The 16429-nt window shown below is 37.2% G+C and overlaps 4 protein-coding genes and 1 long non-coding RNA gene across 8 annotated transcripts; 3 read left to right on the forward strand and 2 right to left on the reverse strand.

Annotated features, from left to right (window-relative positions):
- Positions 1 to 487: 487 nt before the first annotated feature.
- LOC111831665 lies at positions 488 to 1429 on the forward strand. Its single transcript, XR_002834787.1, has 3 exons — positions 488 to 623; positions 728 to 981; positions 1111 to 1429. It is a non-coding gene; the product is annotated as an uncharacterized LOC111831665 (long non-coding RNA).
- A 2941-nt stretch (positions 1430 to 4370) lies between these two features.
- On the forward strand, positions 4371 to 7326 carry LOC17892616 (transcription factor MYB65). Of its 2 annotated transcripts, XM_023787016.1 has the most exons (5): positions 4371 to 4570; positions 4792 to 4863; positions 5246 to 5680; positions 5797 to 6793; positions 6902 to 7326. In XM_023787016.1, the coding sequence occupies exons 3-5, from the start codon at positions 5312 to 5314 to the stop codon at positions 7174 to 7176; spliced, it is 1641 nt and encodes a 546-aa protein (XP_023642784.1). In that variant the 5' UTR covers positions 4371 to 4570; positions 4792 to 4863; positions 5246 to 5311; the 3' UTR covers positions 7177 to 7326. The 2 variants fall into 2 exon arrangements, with proteins under 2 accessions (XP_023642784.1, XP_006297374.1); XM_006297312.2 differs by lacking the exon at positions 4792 to 4863.
- A 179-nt stretch (positions 7327 to 7505) lies between these two features.
- LOC17891802 (dnaJ homolog subfamily C member 2) lies at positions 7506 to 10298 on the reverse strand. 2 transcript variants are annotated; one of them, XM_023785426.1, is made up of 2 exons: positions 10169 to 10298; positions 7506 to 9656 (listed from the first exon to the last, which is right to left on the reverse strand). In XM_023785426.1, exon 2 carries the CDS (start codon positions 9635 to 9637, stop codon positions 7697 to 7699), a length of 1941 nt encoding a protein of 646 aa, XP_023641194.1. In that variant the 5' UTR covers positions 9638 to 9656; positions 10169 to 10298; the 3' UTR covers positions 7506 to 7696. The 2 variants fall into 2 exon arrangements, with proteins under 2 accessions (XP_023641194.1, XP_006297179.1); XM_006297117.2 differs by having other exon boundaries at positions 7506 to 9697; positions 10169 to 10291.
- Positions 10299 to 10445: 147 nt separating this feature from the next.
- LOC17892637 (putative pentatricopeptide repeat-containing protein At3g11460, mitochondrial) lies at positions 10446 to 12521 on the forward strand. Its single transcript, XM_006299228.2, has one exon. The coding sequence runs from the start codon at positions 10534 to 10536 to the stop codon at positions 12403 to 12405; it is 1872 nt and encodes a 623-aa protein (XP_006299290.1). The 5' UTR covers positions 10446 to 10533; the 3' UTR covers positions 12406 to 12521.
- Positions 12414 to 13579, reverse strand: LOC17892367. Of its 2 annotated transcripts, XM_023785428.1 has the most exons (3): positions 13299 to 13579; positions 12677 to 12806; positions 12414 to 12601 (listed from the first exon to the last, which is right to left on the reverse strand). In XM_023785428.1, exons 1-3 carry the CDS (start codon positions 13434 to 13436, stop codon positions 12522 to 12524), a joined length of 348 nt encoding a protein of 115 aa, XP_023641196.1. In that variant the 5' UTR covers positions 13437 to 13579; the 3' UTR covers positions 12414 to 12521. The 2 variants fall into 2 exon arrangements, with proteins under 2 accessions (XP_023641196.1, XP_023641195.1); XM_023785427.1 differs by having other exon boundaries at positions 12414 to 12806.
- Between the last annotated feature and the right edge of the window lie 2850 nt (positions 13580 to 16429).

A 16429-nucleotide genomic window follows, 5' to 3' on the forward strand; every position in this document is an offset into this window, starting at 1 on the left:
CACCTTCAACCAAAAAAATATAAAGTTTTTTAGTAAAGTAGGGTCAAATCGAACTCTTGTAATATACGTAAGTAAAACTGTAAGCAAATTGTAATAGTAGATAAGTTTAGAAAGTATACGATTCTCTGAATGAGTCGACTTCAGGGAAGGGGGAGTTGACAAACACTTGTGAAGTATCATAGGAATTTGTTACACTCCTAACACCTACAATATTAATTGGTTATGTAAACGTTATAGCATAAAGAGTAGCCGATCTTGTGAGTAGTATTTAGGTTAAACATCAAGTTACCCTTGTAAGCTTTAATTTTCATAAATCTGAGGATGACTATGACATTGCTTCCATCTGAATTTTCGCAAGCTCTATGTACCTGCTCAGCTAAGGTTCCCCACAAAGTACACGCCATCCTTTCATCACTGTTATCATCAATAATAATGCAAACTTTGAAGATACAAAGTCGGAGCACTTTTGTTAGAATATAAAGAGTATGTAAATATATAAATAATGCTCACTTTTCGTCTCTTATTTCGAAATCGATTTTGCAGGTTGGTTTGTTGTTAGCCTCGAGGTTCTCAAGTTCTCCAATAGTTATTATCTGGCCAATTACATCTGCATCATGGAAGAGGTAAACTTGTGGGTTAAACATCGTTTGTTAATGTTTAACTAAGAGACTATATAAAAGTAGTGACATATAAATAGAAACTTACCAACCAACATATGTGGATTCAGTTCTCCACTTTGTATCTTCTGATACTTTGCCAACGACAGAAAGGAAGAATCTGATTTGGGGTCACAATGCATGACTACAGTCCCAGGGATGAAAGCCATCTTATAGAGATGGCTGGTTGGTCTGTATTGGCCGGTGGCATAGTTAAGACCGAAGTTTTCAATGAAAACCCAGTCATCAATGTGCAGCCTGTTCACATAAAGGTTCACCAAATCCTTCCTCACGCTAGCGTGTATCTTCTTACCCTATAAATGCAGTAAGTATTATTAAAATGACAGAGACGACCGATGCAACATGGAAGCATGATTTATTAGAAATTAGTAACTTCCTTACCAATTCATCAGAGAGTACCATCTCTAATGTTTCCCCTGTTTTTTGGGTGTAGTGACGCCATGAATGTAGCATCTTAACCTGAACTCGCCACGCCGTTTTGTATGGCCTAACATCCTTGAGGAAAGCAAATGACGCTGCCATTTCAATGAGTCGTGGTATGTTTGATTGTGAGAGTGATTTGGTTTTCTTTTCAAAGCGTCATATATATAGTAGAGCATAGAGTAGGTTTGGTTGTTAAGATCGTATTTGAAAGATGAATATAGGATTTTTATAAAAAGCGAAATCTGTGGAATATACGAATCAAAGTTGATTTGATTCTTTTGTTTTGATATTTTAAGTTTCTATAAATAAACAAAATCAGTTCAATCCGATAGCAATCTAGCTATATCTTCGGTGATATTTAATTGTGTTAGACATTTTGTCGATTTAAAATTGATTCTCCTAAATCATAGCAACACGGTTTATGGTTTAATCATTGCCGATTTTGTGGAGATATTGGTGTAACAAATCACGTTGGTTTTTGTTTTTTGGTAAATGTTTTCAGTTTAAATGAATTAAATGGCAATGGCATTGGTTGTAAATACTGTTCAAACCCAGGAATTATTTCAAAACATGTCCCAAAAATGTTAATATAGATATACTTCTGTTAACGAACTACACACCGGCCATTAAAATTAAGTTTTGCAATACCATTAACTTTTACCATGCATTTAATTAGAGCATAGTTAGGGATTGGCCAGGTGTGGAATTATATTGTGGAACTAGCTAAGTAGTGTACATTCAAAGGAGTTTTGATGGAAATTTTTGTTAAATCTTTTGGGAAGATGGAATTATAAATTTCAACATTATTCTGAAAGTTGAAAAACATGTGTTCGTAGATCTGGACAAAACAATATTCGTTAAACTTACTTAAACATATATCTTACTTAAACACATGATATATGTTTATTAAATTTATCACCCATAAAAACAAAGATTAGGAAGAAAGCTGAGAAAAATGACAAAGATATATAATAGATCTATATATGAAGATTAGGAATTTATGGGAAAACTAAGATGATCATTTTGGGAGATTCAAAATATCTAGCAAGAACTCAAAGAAAGAGATATATGGTACATACCAAAAATTTTCTCGAGCTATTTTCAAGAAATATATACCTCCTCTTGTTATCCAATCCGTGGATTTATACCAAAAAAAATATCAAACTACAAAATACTTTTAACCGAAACATACCTGTTTGTATATATGTATAAGCCACTGATCGCAGCTGCAGCATCATCAAGATTCTCATACATACATCAATAGTCTTGTTCATACACATGCTCACGAATGTATAAATACTTGATGATTTGTGAATCTTGATGATGCTCCGACAGCAAACAGTAGCTGTTTGATGATAGGATATATGTTGTGAAAAAAAAGAAGATGATAGGATGTATGTAGTGATATGGATCTGTGTGGTTTTGTCTTGGATTGTCTCAAGACTCAAGACGGCATCATTTTGCTGGAAACATGAAACCCTAATCTCAATCCTTGATGTAGAGTCTTGTGACCTAGCTAGAGAGAAAGAGGGAGAGAGAGATCCTATTTGGTGCTTTGTCCAAGTAAATAAAGCCATAAAGGAGAGCCTGTTTGGTGCTTTCTCCAATAATAAATGTGAACAAATATTATATGTTTTAGTTTGCATATCTATTTAAACCAAAAATATAGGTTAATCGAGATTTCAGGTCGTTGATACAACATAAGGAAATATCCTTACATATATTTCGTTTACTAGCACTATGCCACTATATACAAAAATTAGTCACAAGCAAACAATTCAATCATTTGCCATATATAACCCACAATTATTGGCTAGTCTACAAAAGACTGTCCCAATGATTTTATCACTTGTTCCGTCATTATCATCAGCCAATAATCTTAATTCACTTTTCAAGTATTTCACTAGTCAGCGAATCTTAAGAGATAACAAAATAAAATGGTAATCAAATAGAGAGAGAGAGAGAAGCGTGAGACACGGAGAAGTGGAACTGATCCTCCTTTACGTTCCTCGTACGTTTACAAGTTCCCACTGTGCTGCTTTCCATATATATATATATAATAATATATTATTCCCTCCATCCCTTCTTTCACACACACGCAGTTAACATTTTTTTATATAATTTTTTTCAAAAACTTATTATTTGTATTCCAATTGTTAGTATATAACTAATTTAGATTGAATAATCCCTACAAACATGAAAGATCTCTTGAACTATCACCACTTGACACTTGTTAGTAGAGTAGAATCTGTATCTAGAGTACTCGTCGATCGTCTCAAAACATATATATAACCCTAAAAGCCAGTGCAATCATCTTTTAATTTGTGGGTTTTGTAACGTTGCATATGTCTAACATTGGTTATTTTATCATATTTCTTCTCATGTTCAAGCTTGCGTCAGGCCTCTAGTTATCTTCACACACATAAATATATATATATATATATATATATATATATATATATAACCAAAATTCAGGCCACACAAAAAATACGTGAGCTATTCAGAATTCACGAGGTCCACACGCTCATCTTCCTCTTTCTCCCCACCAACTAAGGCCACAGTGTAAAATATAAAAGCTATGGTTCGTACGTTGGATTTTACAACTTTGTTCACCATATATAAACTTATATATTCATTTACGTAAAATACATAATCATTTCTATATGATCAGTTCGTAGATTAAAAGACGCATTATAATTTATAAAACAAGCTAATACTTATTAAATATCGAAGAGCCAAACCTGATTATTTAAGAAAGAGTCACTGTCGTTATCTATCTATTTAATTTGTGTGACAACAAAAGTATGAATGACGACGCTAATATGAGAGTGCTGTGGACTGGACTCTTTCATAATCACAACGTATCAAATAACGTCAAATAAGCTCACATTTTATTCATATCTTTAAATGAAGTATACATTCCAATTTATGTTCGGTGTGTGTTCCTTTTTTCAAAGACGTACACGATTATATACCAAAACATTATCGATATATAATACTTTTTTAAAAATAAAACATTTCTTAATTATATATTGCGATTATCGTTCTAAACAATCTTAAAATGTATATTTGACACATATTTACAGTATTGAAAAAAATCTTGGATTCTTTGAGGAAAATTAAAATACAGTATAGAGATATCGTATTCTTGACCTAAAGAGTTTGAATTTGTTTGCTATTTTTTTTTATACTATATTTGGTGTATAATATATGAAATTTCACTATATAATGTATTTATCTCCCAGAAAGAAAAAGAAAAAATAAAAATAAGTAGAAGAGAGCTTTCTATTTTTATTTCCGAATTAGCATCTCTTTGCCACTTCTGTTGAGCAAACCAGAGCTTCGATGAATCTTGCTTTCGTACTTTGATCTCTTTCTCTCTTATTCATTTATCTCTCTGAAACCAAAACACAATAAACAACTAATCACCTCTCGAGCTTTCCCGCGTAGTCTCTCTCTTCCTCCTCTTGGTAATGTTTCTTTTCTTCTTCTTCTTCTTCTTCTTCTAGATTGTTCTTCCGTTATCACTAGGTCTTGATGATTCCATTTTCACGGATCTCTGATCTTCTAATTTCTGTTTTCATCGTCTCTGATCAGTGTGCAGCTTCAATTTGAGCTAAATTGTTCGATTTTCGTTTTCTGATACAAATTCGGATTGTGTTTTTGTTTTGTTTTCAATCTGTATCTTCAGCTCAACTCGAAGCTCCGATTTCGTCTGATGTTGTAGATCTCTGCCTGAGCCGAGTTTTCTGATTATATTGAGGTTGCTAGATGCTGAATAGAGAGTTCACTTTTACCTCAGCTAGGGTTCTTGTCTATGTAGCTTCAGTTGCTTTTCGATTCTTTCTAAATTGAGGGATTCACTTGTTCGATCGTAATTCCTGAGTGATTTTGAATATCCAATTTTATTTTGGAATTGAGATTCAAATATAGAGATATGTGTATTAATTTTGTTCTAGAATTTTTATATAGAAGTCATTTCAAAGTGGGAAACGCAGTTTATAACTTCAAGGCATGGTTTAGCTGTTACATCCAAAAGCTATTTTTCAATTTTCTCCTCGCTTAGAAGTTTTTATCATTTCATTATTTTGTTGATAAGTACATGAATGCTGGCTGAATTATTTTGTTACTCTTAACTGGTTCAGGTGGGAGCTTGATGTCTAAATTGTTATCCAAGTGCTGGGAGTTTGTCTTGGTTTAAAGAGAAAGAGATGAGTTACAAGACAACGGTTGAGAGTGATGATGGTATGCACTCCAGTATCCATAACGAATCACCAGCTGCTGATAGGATTGCCAACGGCTACAGAAGTAGAGGGAGAGGAGGTGTCCTGAAGAAAGGACCATGGACCTCTACTGAAGACGGGATTTTGATTGATTATGTAAAGAAGCATGGCGAGGGTAACTGGAATGCTGTCCAGAAACACACTAGCCTGGCCCGTTGTGGTAAAAGCTGTCGTCTGAGATGGGCTAACCATCTGAGGCCAAACTTGAAGAAAGGAGCATTTAGCCAAGAAGAAGAACAGCTCATTGTTGAAATGCACGCCAAAATGGGAAATAAATGGGCTCAGATGGCTGAACATGTAAGTAGTTCTGTAATTGTGGAAGCTACCTGATAATGGTCCATTTTCATAATTTGATATTTCCTGTGAGCCGAAAGACTAATCTCTGGTATTATATGTCTCTTCTTGTTTATCAGTTGCCTGGTCGTACAGATAATGAGATAAAGAATTATTGGAACACTCGTATCAAGAGGCGACAACGAGCTGGCTTACCACTTTACCCTCCTGAAATCCATGTTGAAGATCTTCAGTGGAGTGAAGAGTATACAAAGAGTAAAATCATAGGAGTAGATAGAAGAAGACATCATGATTTCCTGCAGTTGGGAAATGCCAAAGCTAATGCCTTATTTGACGATCTAAATTTTGCTGCTAGCTTGTTACCTGCCGCTTCTGACTTATCAGATTTGGTTGCATGCAACTTGCTAGGAACTGGCGCAAGTTCTTCTTGGTATGAAAGCTACATGTCACCAATATTACCTTCCCCGAAGCAATTCTGGGAATCTGGATCTCGGTTTCCTATGTGCAGCAGTAACATAAAGCATGAATTCCAATCTCCTGAACACTTTCAGAATACTGCTTCACAAAAGAATCCCAGATCTTGCAGTATCTCGCCTTGTGGTGTTCATCATCCTCCTTACGGAAACCAACCTTCATCTGATATGATGATGATTCTAGATAGCCATACCTTTACGGATGGCATGCTTCCTACTTCTAAGCCCTCGTTTGGGGCAGTGAAGCTGGAGCTCCCTTCATTCCAATATTCAGAAACTAGTGCATTTGATCAGTGGAAGGCGACACCGTCACCTCCACAGTCAGATCTCCTTGATTCTGTTGATGCCTATATTCAATCTCCACCACCATCGGAGATAGAGGAGTCAGATTGTTTCTCCTCATGCGACACCGGCCTACTAGATATGTTACTTCACGAGGCCAAGATCAAAACTAGTGCAAAGCACAGTTTGCCGTTGTCATCACCCGAGAAGAGTCTCAGTTCAACTACTTCTACAACTAATGCTATTCAGAATGTACCACGTCCCCAGATAAAATCAGGGGAATTGGAAGATTCCCAAAAGAATTTGGCTCGCTCTGAAATTTCAATTCCCAGGCAACTTAGTGCAGGTGGAATTTCATCAGGTGAGTTGATCAAAGATACTTGTTGATTGGTAATGGCATATAATCTAATATTTTTCCATATTGATTCATAAGCTGGTGTGTTGGTGTTCATACTTGACACTCTTGCAGGGAACTTTGTAAAGACAGAAGAGTCGGATCATGTTTGGGAACCAAAGAGAGTTGACATGACACGACCTGATGTTTTACTTGCGTCGAGCTGGTTTGACCAAGGCTGTTATGGGATTGTTAGAGACACAAGCAGCATGAGTGATGCGCTTGCGCTTCTTCTTGGTGGTGACGACATTGGGAACAGTTACGTGACTGTTGGGTCATCATCGGGGCAAGCACCACGAGGTGTTGGGTCTTGTGGATGGACTAATATGCCTCCTGTTTGGTCGTTGTAACGAAATGAACCACATCACAGTTTGAATCTTTCTGTATTTTCATGCAACTGGCTTACATGTCTTGCGGTTTGTTATACTTGAAAGAGGATTTATGGACTTCGTATAAGTTTGGATTTTCTTCACCAGATTTCTCCTATGCTTGAAGGCAAATTACCCATTTCTTGTTCCAGTTCAACCTCTTTATACTTAGTTTACTTATGCCCGATTGGTTTTGTTTAGTTCGTTCGTCATCATATGACCAAGAGACGGCTTCTAATACCGACTATTATTAAGCGATTTCTGGACAAAAACCAAATGACCTATATCTATGCCAGAATGTTACCCAAACATTACATAAAATTATGTCAAAAATATATATAAGATAGTAGTGGCTCAAGCATTCTCAATATATAGCGACATCAAAGGGAAATGAATCATTACAAATAATAAAAAGTTTTAGGTCTTGCTTCTTGCAAAATAACGTTGCCCCAAAGAGGATTAAAACCCAAAATTCTCATGGGACACCGAAAAGATTTTGCACTTACACTCCGGTTTTCTTGTTTCTAATGATTTCCTTAAGCTCTGCAAACTTCTTCTTGCATTGAATCATCGTTTTCCCAGGAACGGCTGCAGCTACTCTCTCCCATCTTTGGCTTGTCTCTTTTGGGAATGTCTTTAAAGCTTGAACCAAAGCTCTTTCTTGCACAGTTGACCAACCATCTGCGTCTGAACTTCCACCTGCCTCACCATTGGTATCTGAGACTTGACTGCTCGAGCTTTTCCCCACAACAGTCTCTTTAGAAGGGCTTGCCTTTGTTGTGGTCATCGTAGGTAGAGATTCTCCGAGCTCCTCTCTTGTGGAGAGAGGGGACGATATTGAAGCAGAGGGTTTCCTCTTCTCGAGGAATGAATCGAATGCTTTAGCGGAATCTGGTTTTTGTAGAAGAACTGTTTTAGTTGCTTTCAGAATCTCCTCGACGGATCTTCCTGTACCGATGTACTCTGAAACAACTTCCCATCTTCGAGATGTCCCCTTTGGATATTTTATCATTCCTTTTCTCAGCATATCAATCTCTTCCTTGCTCCATGGTTGTTTTTTCTGAGTACTACTATCTAACTGAGAGACTCGGGTTTTAGGCTCTGTGCCACCATTGGTCTTCTTACTTTCTTTTTCTTTAGTTTCAGCTTCGTCATTTCTACTACTCTCGCAACCATCTTTGATCACCTTTGCCAATTCTAGTCCTTCTTTGTTTCCCATTTTATCACATAGATTCTGCAATTGCTCGGTGTTAAGTGACATGCATAGATTCTCTATATCTTCCTCTGAAATGTCAAGCAGATGCTGAGCCACGAGAGGAGCTGAGAGAGTTCTAAGACGATTCCGTTCTTTGCGTAAGAGTTTCTTCTCTTTTTCCTTATTTTTCTTTTGTTGTTGTGCAGATTCAGCAGCTCGCTTTTCTTCTTCTTCTTTTCGCCTTTTCTCTTCTTCAGCAGCAATAGCAGCGTCCTCTGCTTGCTTCTTCTTGGCCAGAAGCTTTGCTTCTTTTTTCTGTTGCTTCTCAGCCTTTTCTTCCTCTTTTCTTTTCACTATTCTCGGATCTTTTCTATAGGCATTGTCAACAAGAGTCCGGATTCGAGCATGCTCCTCCTTTCTAGCCTTCACAGTTTTTTTTGCATTCTCCTTCTCCATCCACCTTCGTTCTTCACGGGAATCTGCTTGTTCAAGATCATGCTCCTCTTCATCAGGAAATTCCCTCCAACTCTTGAAAGCGTACCAAAAGTTATAGAACTTATCAACATCTTTCAGTGGTGTGTCTTCATCTCCCAAATCTGGAATACGCTGATTCACTGACCACCTAGCATTTCTCTTAAATGCTGGACCAAACACCTTGAAAAAGTCTTGCGGCAAACAATCCGACGGGACCTCGTCATCAAACTCATCAGTGGAGTCAAAAATTCTTCTCCTTGTTGGGTCCATCAATACCTCATATGCTTCTTGAATGGCTTTGAAGCGAGATTCTATCTCATCTTTTTTTGCCTCCTTGGCTTCTTCTGTCTCCTCTGCCAAAAGGAGAGTAGCGAGTTTATCAGGATGATGCTTCAGCGCAGCTTCACGATAGCTTTTCCTTATCTGATCTTCTGTCGCAAGATATCTTAAATTGCTCAAGCCCAACAATGCATAGTGGTCTTGTTGCTGGGTACCAGACTTCTTCTTTCCTTTGTTGGCATACGAGTTGAATGAAGGAACATACTCCTTCTCTTTATCATCTCCCACTTTCTTATCACTATCTTCATTGTCTGTGGGTTCTTCTGCACAACCATGCAGTTTAAGAGCAGCAGAATGGAAGGCATGACCAGCAGGTTCACGGTTTAAAGCCTTCACAGGAAGACAATTGGAAAATGCATAGAACGGTTTTCCATCCACAAGTTCCTCAGAGTAAGCAATTAGCTTAATGGCAGAGTCACTTCTCCGGCTCGGCATGATGAAAAATGTAATGGAGCTGCAAATCACCTAACTCTAAGTGAGTACCCACGCTGATTTCTGTTCCCAAGAATACAGAATTATTGTGAACTTGGGTTAGCAATTGAAACAGATCAATACTCATCTGCATATGTTAACCTATCAGCAGTAGTAGGCAAAGCTAAACTTATCTAGTAGCAAAACCAGTGACTTGAATAGAAATGTACTAGCCAAACCTCAGATTAAAATCCCAAAAGATTCCAAATTATTTGGTCTAATTTAATAAAATTAAGCAAGAGAACATTGTTTCAATAGAGATGGTCTTAATGCAACTCCGAGTCCACAAAACTAACAAAACTAAACTCCTCAGGTTAGTGTTATCACTCAATACCAGCAATCGTATAACAAATAGATAAAAATCCATAATTTTTCTACAATCAGTTACGCACAAACAAAAAAATGATTGATTCGAACTTGGTGCTAACATATTCGAAACCATTCAGATACAATAACTCGAAAGAACAATACAGTGATGGAACCGGATTTTCTTACCTAGAAACTGAGCTCGTAGTCACTTCGATCCGTGGGTCGGAAGTTGCTCTGGCGATTTCAAGCCGCGTGAGCCTCCTCCAACCTTACGGTGGTAGAGAAAGATGAAGAGGAAGAGAAGTTCAATCTGGTTTACGAGGAAATAGCGGCGGCAACGATTTGCAGATGGAGAAAGTATTGAGAAGAAGAATTGGTCTATCAGATATTACCTGCTTGGCTGTTCGTCTAAATCTATTCCCCCAAATATTTGGGATGCACCAACTACAGTCTCAACTAGTTTGGGCCAGGCCTTTACTATTGGGCCTCACTCTCATATAGGATAGAATTATGCGTTTAACCAAACAAGTCATAATCGGCGGAGAGGACCCATGAACGTCGCTGGAAGCCTTGTACGGAACTTCGGCGTCGCTGCGGTAGCTTCGACGCCATGGAACGTGCGACTGAGAGAGCTCGCGTATCAATCCTCGTTCGCTGAATCAGTTTCTCTTTACCGGTCAATGCTCCGGTCTGGTACTTCTCCCGACGCGTTCTCTTTCCCTTTCATTCTCAAGTCATGTGCTGCCCTTTCGCTCCCTGTCTCCGGTAAACAGCTCCATTGCCATGTTATTAGAGGAGGTTGCGAGGGTGAGCCCTTTGTGCTCACTGCTCTGATCTCCATGTACTGTAAATGCGGTTTGGTTGAGGATGCACGCAAGGTGTTCGACGAAAACCCTCAGTCAAGTCAGCTTGGTGTTTGTTACAATGCTTTGATATCTGGGTACACAGCAAACTCGAAGGTCTCTGACGCTGCGTTTATGTTTCGTCGAATGAAGGAAACTGGCGTGTCTGTGGATTCCGTTACAATGCTCGGGCTCGTCCCGCTTTGCACAGCTCCTGACTACCTTTGGCTCGGGAGGTCTCTTCACGGTGAATGCGTTAAAGGAGGAACAGATTCTGAATTAGCCGTTTTAAATAGTCTCATCACGATGTACATGAAATGCGGGTCGGTAGAATCTGGTAGGAGGTTGTTCGATGAACTGCCTGTGAAGGGTTTGATTTCCTGGAATGCTGTGATTTCTGGATATTCACAGAATGGGCTAGCTTACGATGTTCTGGAACTTTATGAGCTGATGAAATCATCGGGTGTTTTTCCTGATCCTGTTACATTGGTTAGTGTTCTGTCTTCTTGTGCCCATCTTGGAGCTAAGAAGGTTGGTCAGGAAGTAGGGAAGCTAGTAGAAGCCAATGGTTTTGGATCAAATGTGTTTGTAAGCAATGCATTGATTAGTATGTATGCGAGATGCGGTAACTTGGCAAAGGCACGTGCTGTTTTCGACATCATGCCTGTAAAAAGCTTAGTTTCGTGGACTGCCATGATAGGCTGCTATGGAATGCATGGAATGGGAGAGACTGGGCTTATGCTTTTCGATGATATGATAAAAAGAGGCATAAGACCCGATGGGACGGTATTTGTGATGACTTTATCTGCTTGCAGTCATTCAGGGCTAACAGACAAAGGTTTGGAATTATTTAGTCAGATGAAGAGAGACTATAAGCTGAAGCCTGGTCCTGAACACTACTCTTGCTTAGTTGATCTACTCGGAAGAGCTGGCCGACTAGATGAAGCCATGGAGTTTATAAATTCAATGCCTGTTGAAGCAGACGGTGCTGTTTGGGGAGCCTTACTGGGTGCTTGTAAAATTCATAGGAATGTGGATATGGCAGAGTTAGCTTTTGCCAAGGTGATTGAGTTTGAACCCATGAATATTGGCTACTATGTATTGATGTCAAATATATATTCAGACTCGAAGAATCAAGAAGGAATCTGGAGAATCCGGGTAATGATGAGAGAGAGAGCATTCAGGAAAAAGCCTGGGTATAGTTACGTGGAACACAATGGAATAGTTCACTTGTTTTTAGCTGGCGATAGAAGTCATGAGCAAACAGAGGAAGTCCATAGAATGCTGGATGAGTTAGAGACTTCTGTGATGGAGCTTGTGGGAAACATGGACTGTGATAGAGGCGAAGAGGTTTCGAGCACTAGCCGTGAGCATAGCGAGAGGTTAGCAATATCTTTTGGGATTCTCAACAGTATTCCAGGCACAGAAATTCTTGTGATAAAGAATTTGAGGGTATGTGAAGATTGTCATGTGTTCATCAAGCTGGTTAGCAAGATTGTAGATCGCCAATTTGTTATAAGGGATGCATCTCGGTTCCACTATTTCAAAGATGGGTTCTGCTCGTGCAAGGATTACTGGTGATTTTGCAAGGTATTTCATAGCTTTGATTGGTCGATTGCACTGTACATAATGTACTACATAGGATGTATTCAAAACAAGATGATTACAGAAATCTAAAGGTTGAAGGCTGCACTTAATTACAGAAGTTTGGATTCAGAAATAAGTTCATCTTCTACAAAGGGGATGGTTTTTCGGACAATCACCTTCATAGGAGCACCTGCAAGAATAAAAAAGATGTGATAAAGAAACCACTGAATAAATGGACTCTTTAGTCTGTCGATTGAAATTGCACCTCCACTAGCTTGATCATCTTCAGTACAGATTGCAGCATAATGAGAATCAGCCAACTCCAAGAGGGCAAACTTCCATTCTCCGCAGCTTTGCTTTGTCTTCTCCAGCGAACTGACCGTCACTTCAGATGTCTAGAAAACAACAATCAAGCATCTTAAAATTCTATTACTACTGTGTGGTTATACACACAAATACTGCAGAGAGAAATTTTCAGAAAGTGTACATCACAAAGATTGTAAACACCATATTCAATTCCAGAGTTTATTTTTAAGGCTAAAACAAACCTTACAAAGATTGTAGGCTCCTTTTGTTCCAGCCTTAGACTGGATTGTGAAGGTATTAAAAGGTGCAGCAGAGAAGCCTTTTCCTAATGCTTTCAAAGTTGGATGGTCCAACAGGTTTTAACTTTTGAGAAGTAACGATTTCAGGCATAGTAGAAGAAACTACCTTGAGAGTCCATAATTTAATAAACCAAATCCTATCAGCCAATTTGGATCACCTTTCACAAGTCCAACACAGCCTCAGCTATAGCAAGACTAATTATCAGAATCTGATATATATATATAAATCAAATGAAATGATAGCAGAAGACTCTTAAACATAGGCAATAATAAGCTACCTACATCCGAGATGGAAGTTGCGGAGGAATCAGTGAAGGCAAATCCATTGAGAGGCTTCGCTGCATTTTCAAGATGACACTTGCTCTCATCACCTCCAAAATCGCCTTTTAGAATCTTAACAACAACTGAAACTGAGATCATGTATTCAGATAAAACAACCAAATCGACGGCAAGAGAGACGTAAAAAAGGCACTTGCAAGCGATGAATATCCCGGCTAACGAAGGCGGCGAGGTATTTCACCGGTAACGGAGAAGGTGACGGAGGAAATAGATATTAAACTACATTACCCGACGGCGAATACTTTTCAGGCTTTCAGGTAAGGGTGACAAAATATAACAGAACCGTACCGAACCAAAATTTTAAGACAATGGTTTTACTTAACCTCAAACCGAATTAAACCGGAAATGATTATGTTAGCAGAAGAACTCAAATTACACTTTGACCCTGACCGAAAAATACATCAAGCCGTTGGAAAATTGGATTATCAAAGGAGACCCCTGACCGCCTGACCATAGTGTTAAGTGTGTTGAGTTTCTAAAATGTTATCATTATTATTTGCAAAATCTGAAAAATTGTATTATTGCTCTTTATAGTATATGATTTTATGCTAATGATTGTTAAAAAATCAGATTTAATATTCAGCTGATATATTGGATTGCATGCTAAAACCCATTCATAAAACCTTTAAAACCACATAGCTAGCTACTTATGATTTTTTTTTGTCTTCAAATATTTTAGTTCTGAAAAAATATCTTCACCTTAATGTGTCGACATCATCATAGGCCAGTCGTGGGAACCTCAACCACTGTACACTCCTAATCAGAAAAACCGAAAGTGAAACAACATTTCTCTCACCTTGTCTTGTGTGTGTGTGTGTGTGTCTAAACTACAAAAGGAAATGAATGAATGGTGGTGGATTGATCAACCAATCCTATGACTAAATTAAAGGGAACTGTGTATATATACAATTATATACAGGAATTGAAATCATGTGTTTCTATTAATTGTATATAATTCAAAATTCAGTTTTGGCCGGTTGGCCGCGACAAGCCATCCACTGATATATACCTAAACGATTAACTTATTTGATTCTCGCCATACATGCTGATGCTGATTTCCTAAACTAAATAAGTGTGACGTACCGATCACTTAGACCCTTTAAACAAAACTAGCTACTAAGCTAGTACGAAAGAGATCATGTTCTGTTCCGAAATGTAACTGTTGATATTGACTATGAAATTGTTTTAATTTCCACCACAGGATAAAGTTTATAACATATATATAATTGTTTAGATAAAACTAGGGTTCGTTAAGTCTGTTCTTCCCTAGCTGTATAAAAAGTTTTGCCCCGACTTAGATCATCAACCCTAGGAATCTTTTTAAAAATAATCAACTAGATGTGGTTGTTGTTATATAAAAAGACTTTCGTGCTTCGTCATGATTTTAAAGATTACGTGACATATTTGAACTTTTTTTTACATATATGGGACAAAGCATCATCGTCCAGTGCATGTGCATATTATAAGACCATATATTGTACTCACATATGCATTACGATTAATATTCGTTTATGGAGATTAAAAAAATCGAGGTTCAATATAAACACACGCTAGCTAGACGCTACAATATTATTTTTTAATGGACTTTGATATATTTTTGCTTATAATTAATGGTTATTACCTTAAATCTCACTCGGGTTTGGTTTACACGAATCTTCGTCAGCAAACACTCTGTTCACACTTACTATTCGAGAATAGCAGAAGACCTACCTAGCAGTCACTTTCATAGTTTTCGTTAAGAAAAAACATATCCTCAAACCTAGCAAACTTATGACCCAATAAAACATACAATTTGGTTCCAGTCCGTTCGCAAGCCAAAACCAATCCATATAACTTAAACCTCATCTTTGATATATATATATATACTTTTTTGTTTTTCATGAATCTTTTTTTATCCTTTTATTTTCTTTTATTTCTTGAATTCCTTTCTTTACATATATACCGACATTCATCATATGCCAGTGGTTCCCACTTGCCATTTATAATAATGCCCCATTCTTGTCGGAGGAGAAGGTGAGACAACGTTTCTCCATAGTTTTATCTATGCATGTTTGACATTCTTGTTGCTTCAATACATGAAAATGAACGTGGAATGATCAACCAATCCTACAGAAAAAAAATAATAATAGGAAGCATCAAAACGTGCATGGAGAATTGAAAATCATGTTTTCAAATAAGAATAGGAGGACTCTTCGTGTTGTTGAAACAAATATTTGACTAGATATTATTTTCTTGACCAGTAAGAGCTGGTACATATTATTCCCATCACCTTCTGGCTCTACTACGTTCCGTTGAAGAGGTGTGATGTCCGACCACGACCAGCTATCTAGTATTTGCCTCTCGATATCTGGCCCAGTAGGCCAAAAACATGCATGGACTAAATTAAACTACGATGGAATCTTTCTAGTACGGGTAAATTTGAACGTCTTGTTTATGTTTATTATGTTTGGCAATTTCCTATTTTAAAAACGTGACGAACCATCAATTTTGTCCGCAGATATTAGTTATTATATAGGAGCGAGAAAAATATATTTTAAAATGATGATACATACGTTGTTAACATGGTAATTCTTATAAGTGTATCATTATTTAAACATAATTGTAGAATTAGTATATTCACTATTTATAGTTAGCAAAATAGTACACTTTTACTATTTCAATACTATTTAAATATTTCTTAAATCTAATAACTAAAATATTTATAAATGTATATTTGTTTTTTATCAACAAACTTTAAATACAACATATGTTGTTGCTTTAAAGTTTGTATTTCTTTATCAAATTGTTGTAATTTATTTATATAATGAACTTTCAACTCAAAATCAATTGTTAATTAATTAGTTAATGTTTCTTCGTATATACTAGTCAAGTTTTTCCATCTTTCTCAATTTTCATATGAGAGCTTTTCTTACTAAATTTGTTTATTGAGATTGGATCTAAGATCCAAAATCCTAACATGGCGCATTTCAATTGTAAACCGAGATTAACCAAAAGACGTCAATTACATTACATAATTCAGGATCAATATTCTAAATATATATATATATATATATATATATATATATATAGTTATT

Source organism: Capsella rubella, unplaced genomic scaffold, assembly GCF_000375325.1.
Source record: "Capsella rubella cultivar Monte Gargano unplaced genomic scaffold, Caprub1_0 scaffold_3, whole genome shotgun sequence".
Lineage (NCBI taxonomy): Eukaryota > Viridiplantae > Streptophyta > Magnoliopsida > Brassicales > Brassicaceae > Capsella > Capsella rubella.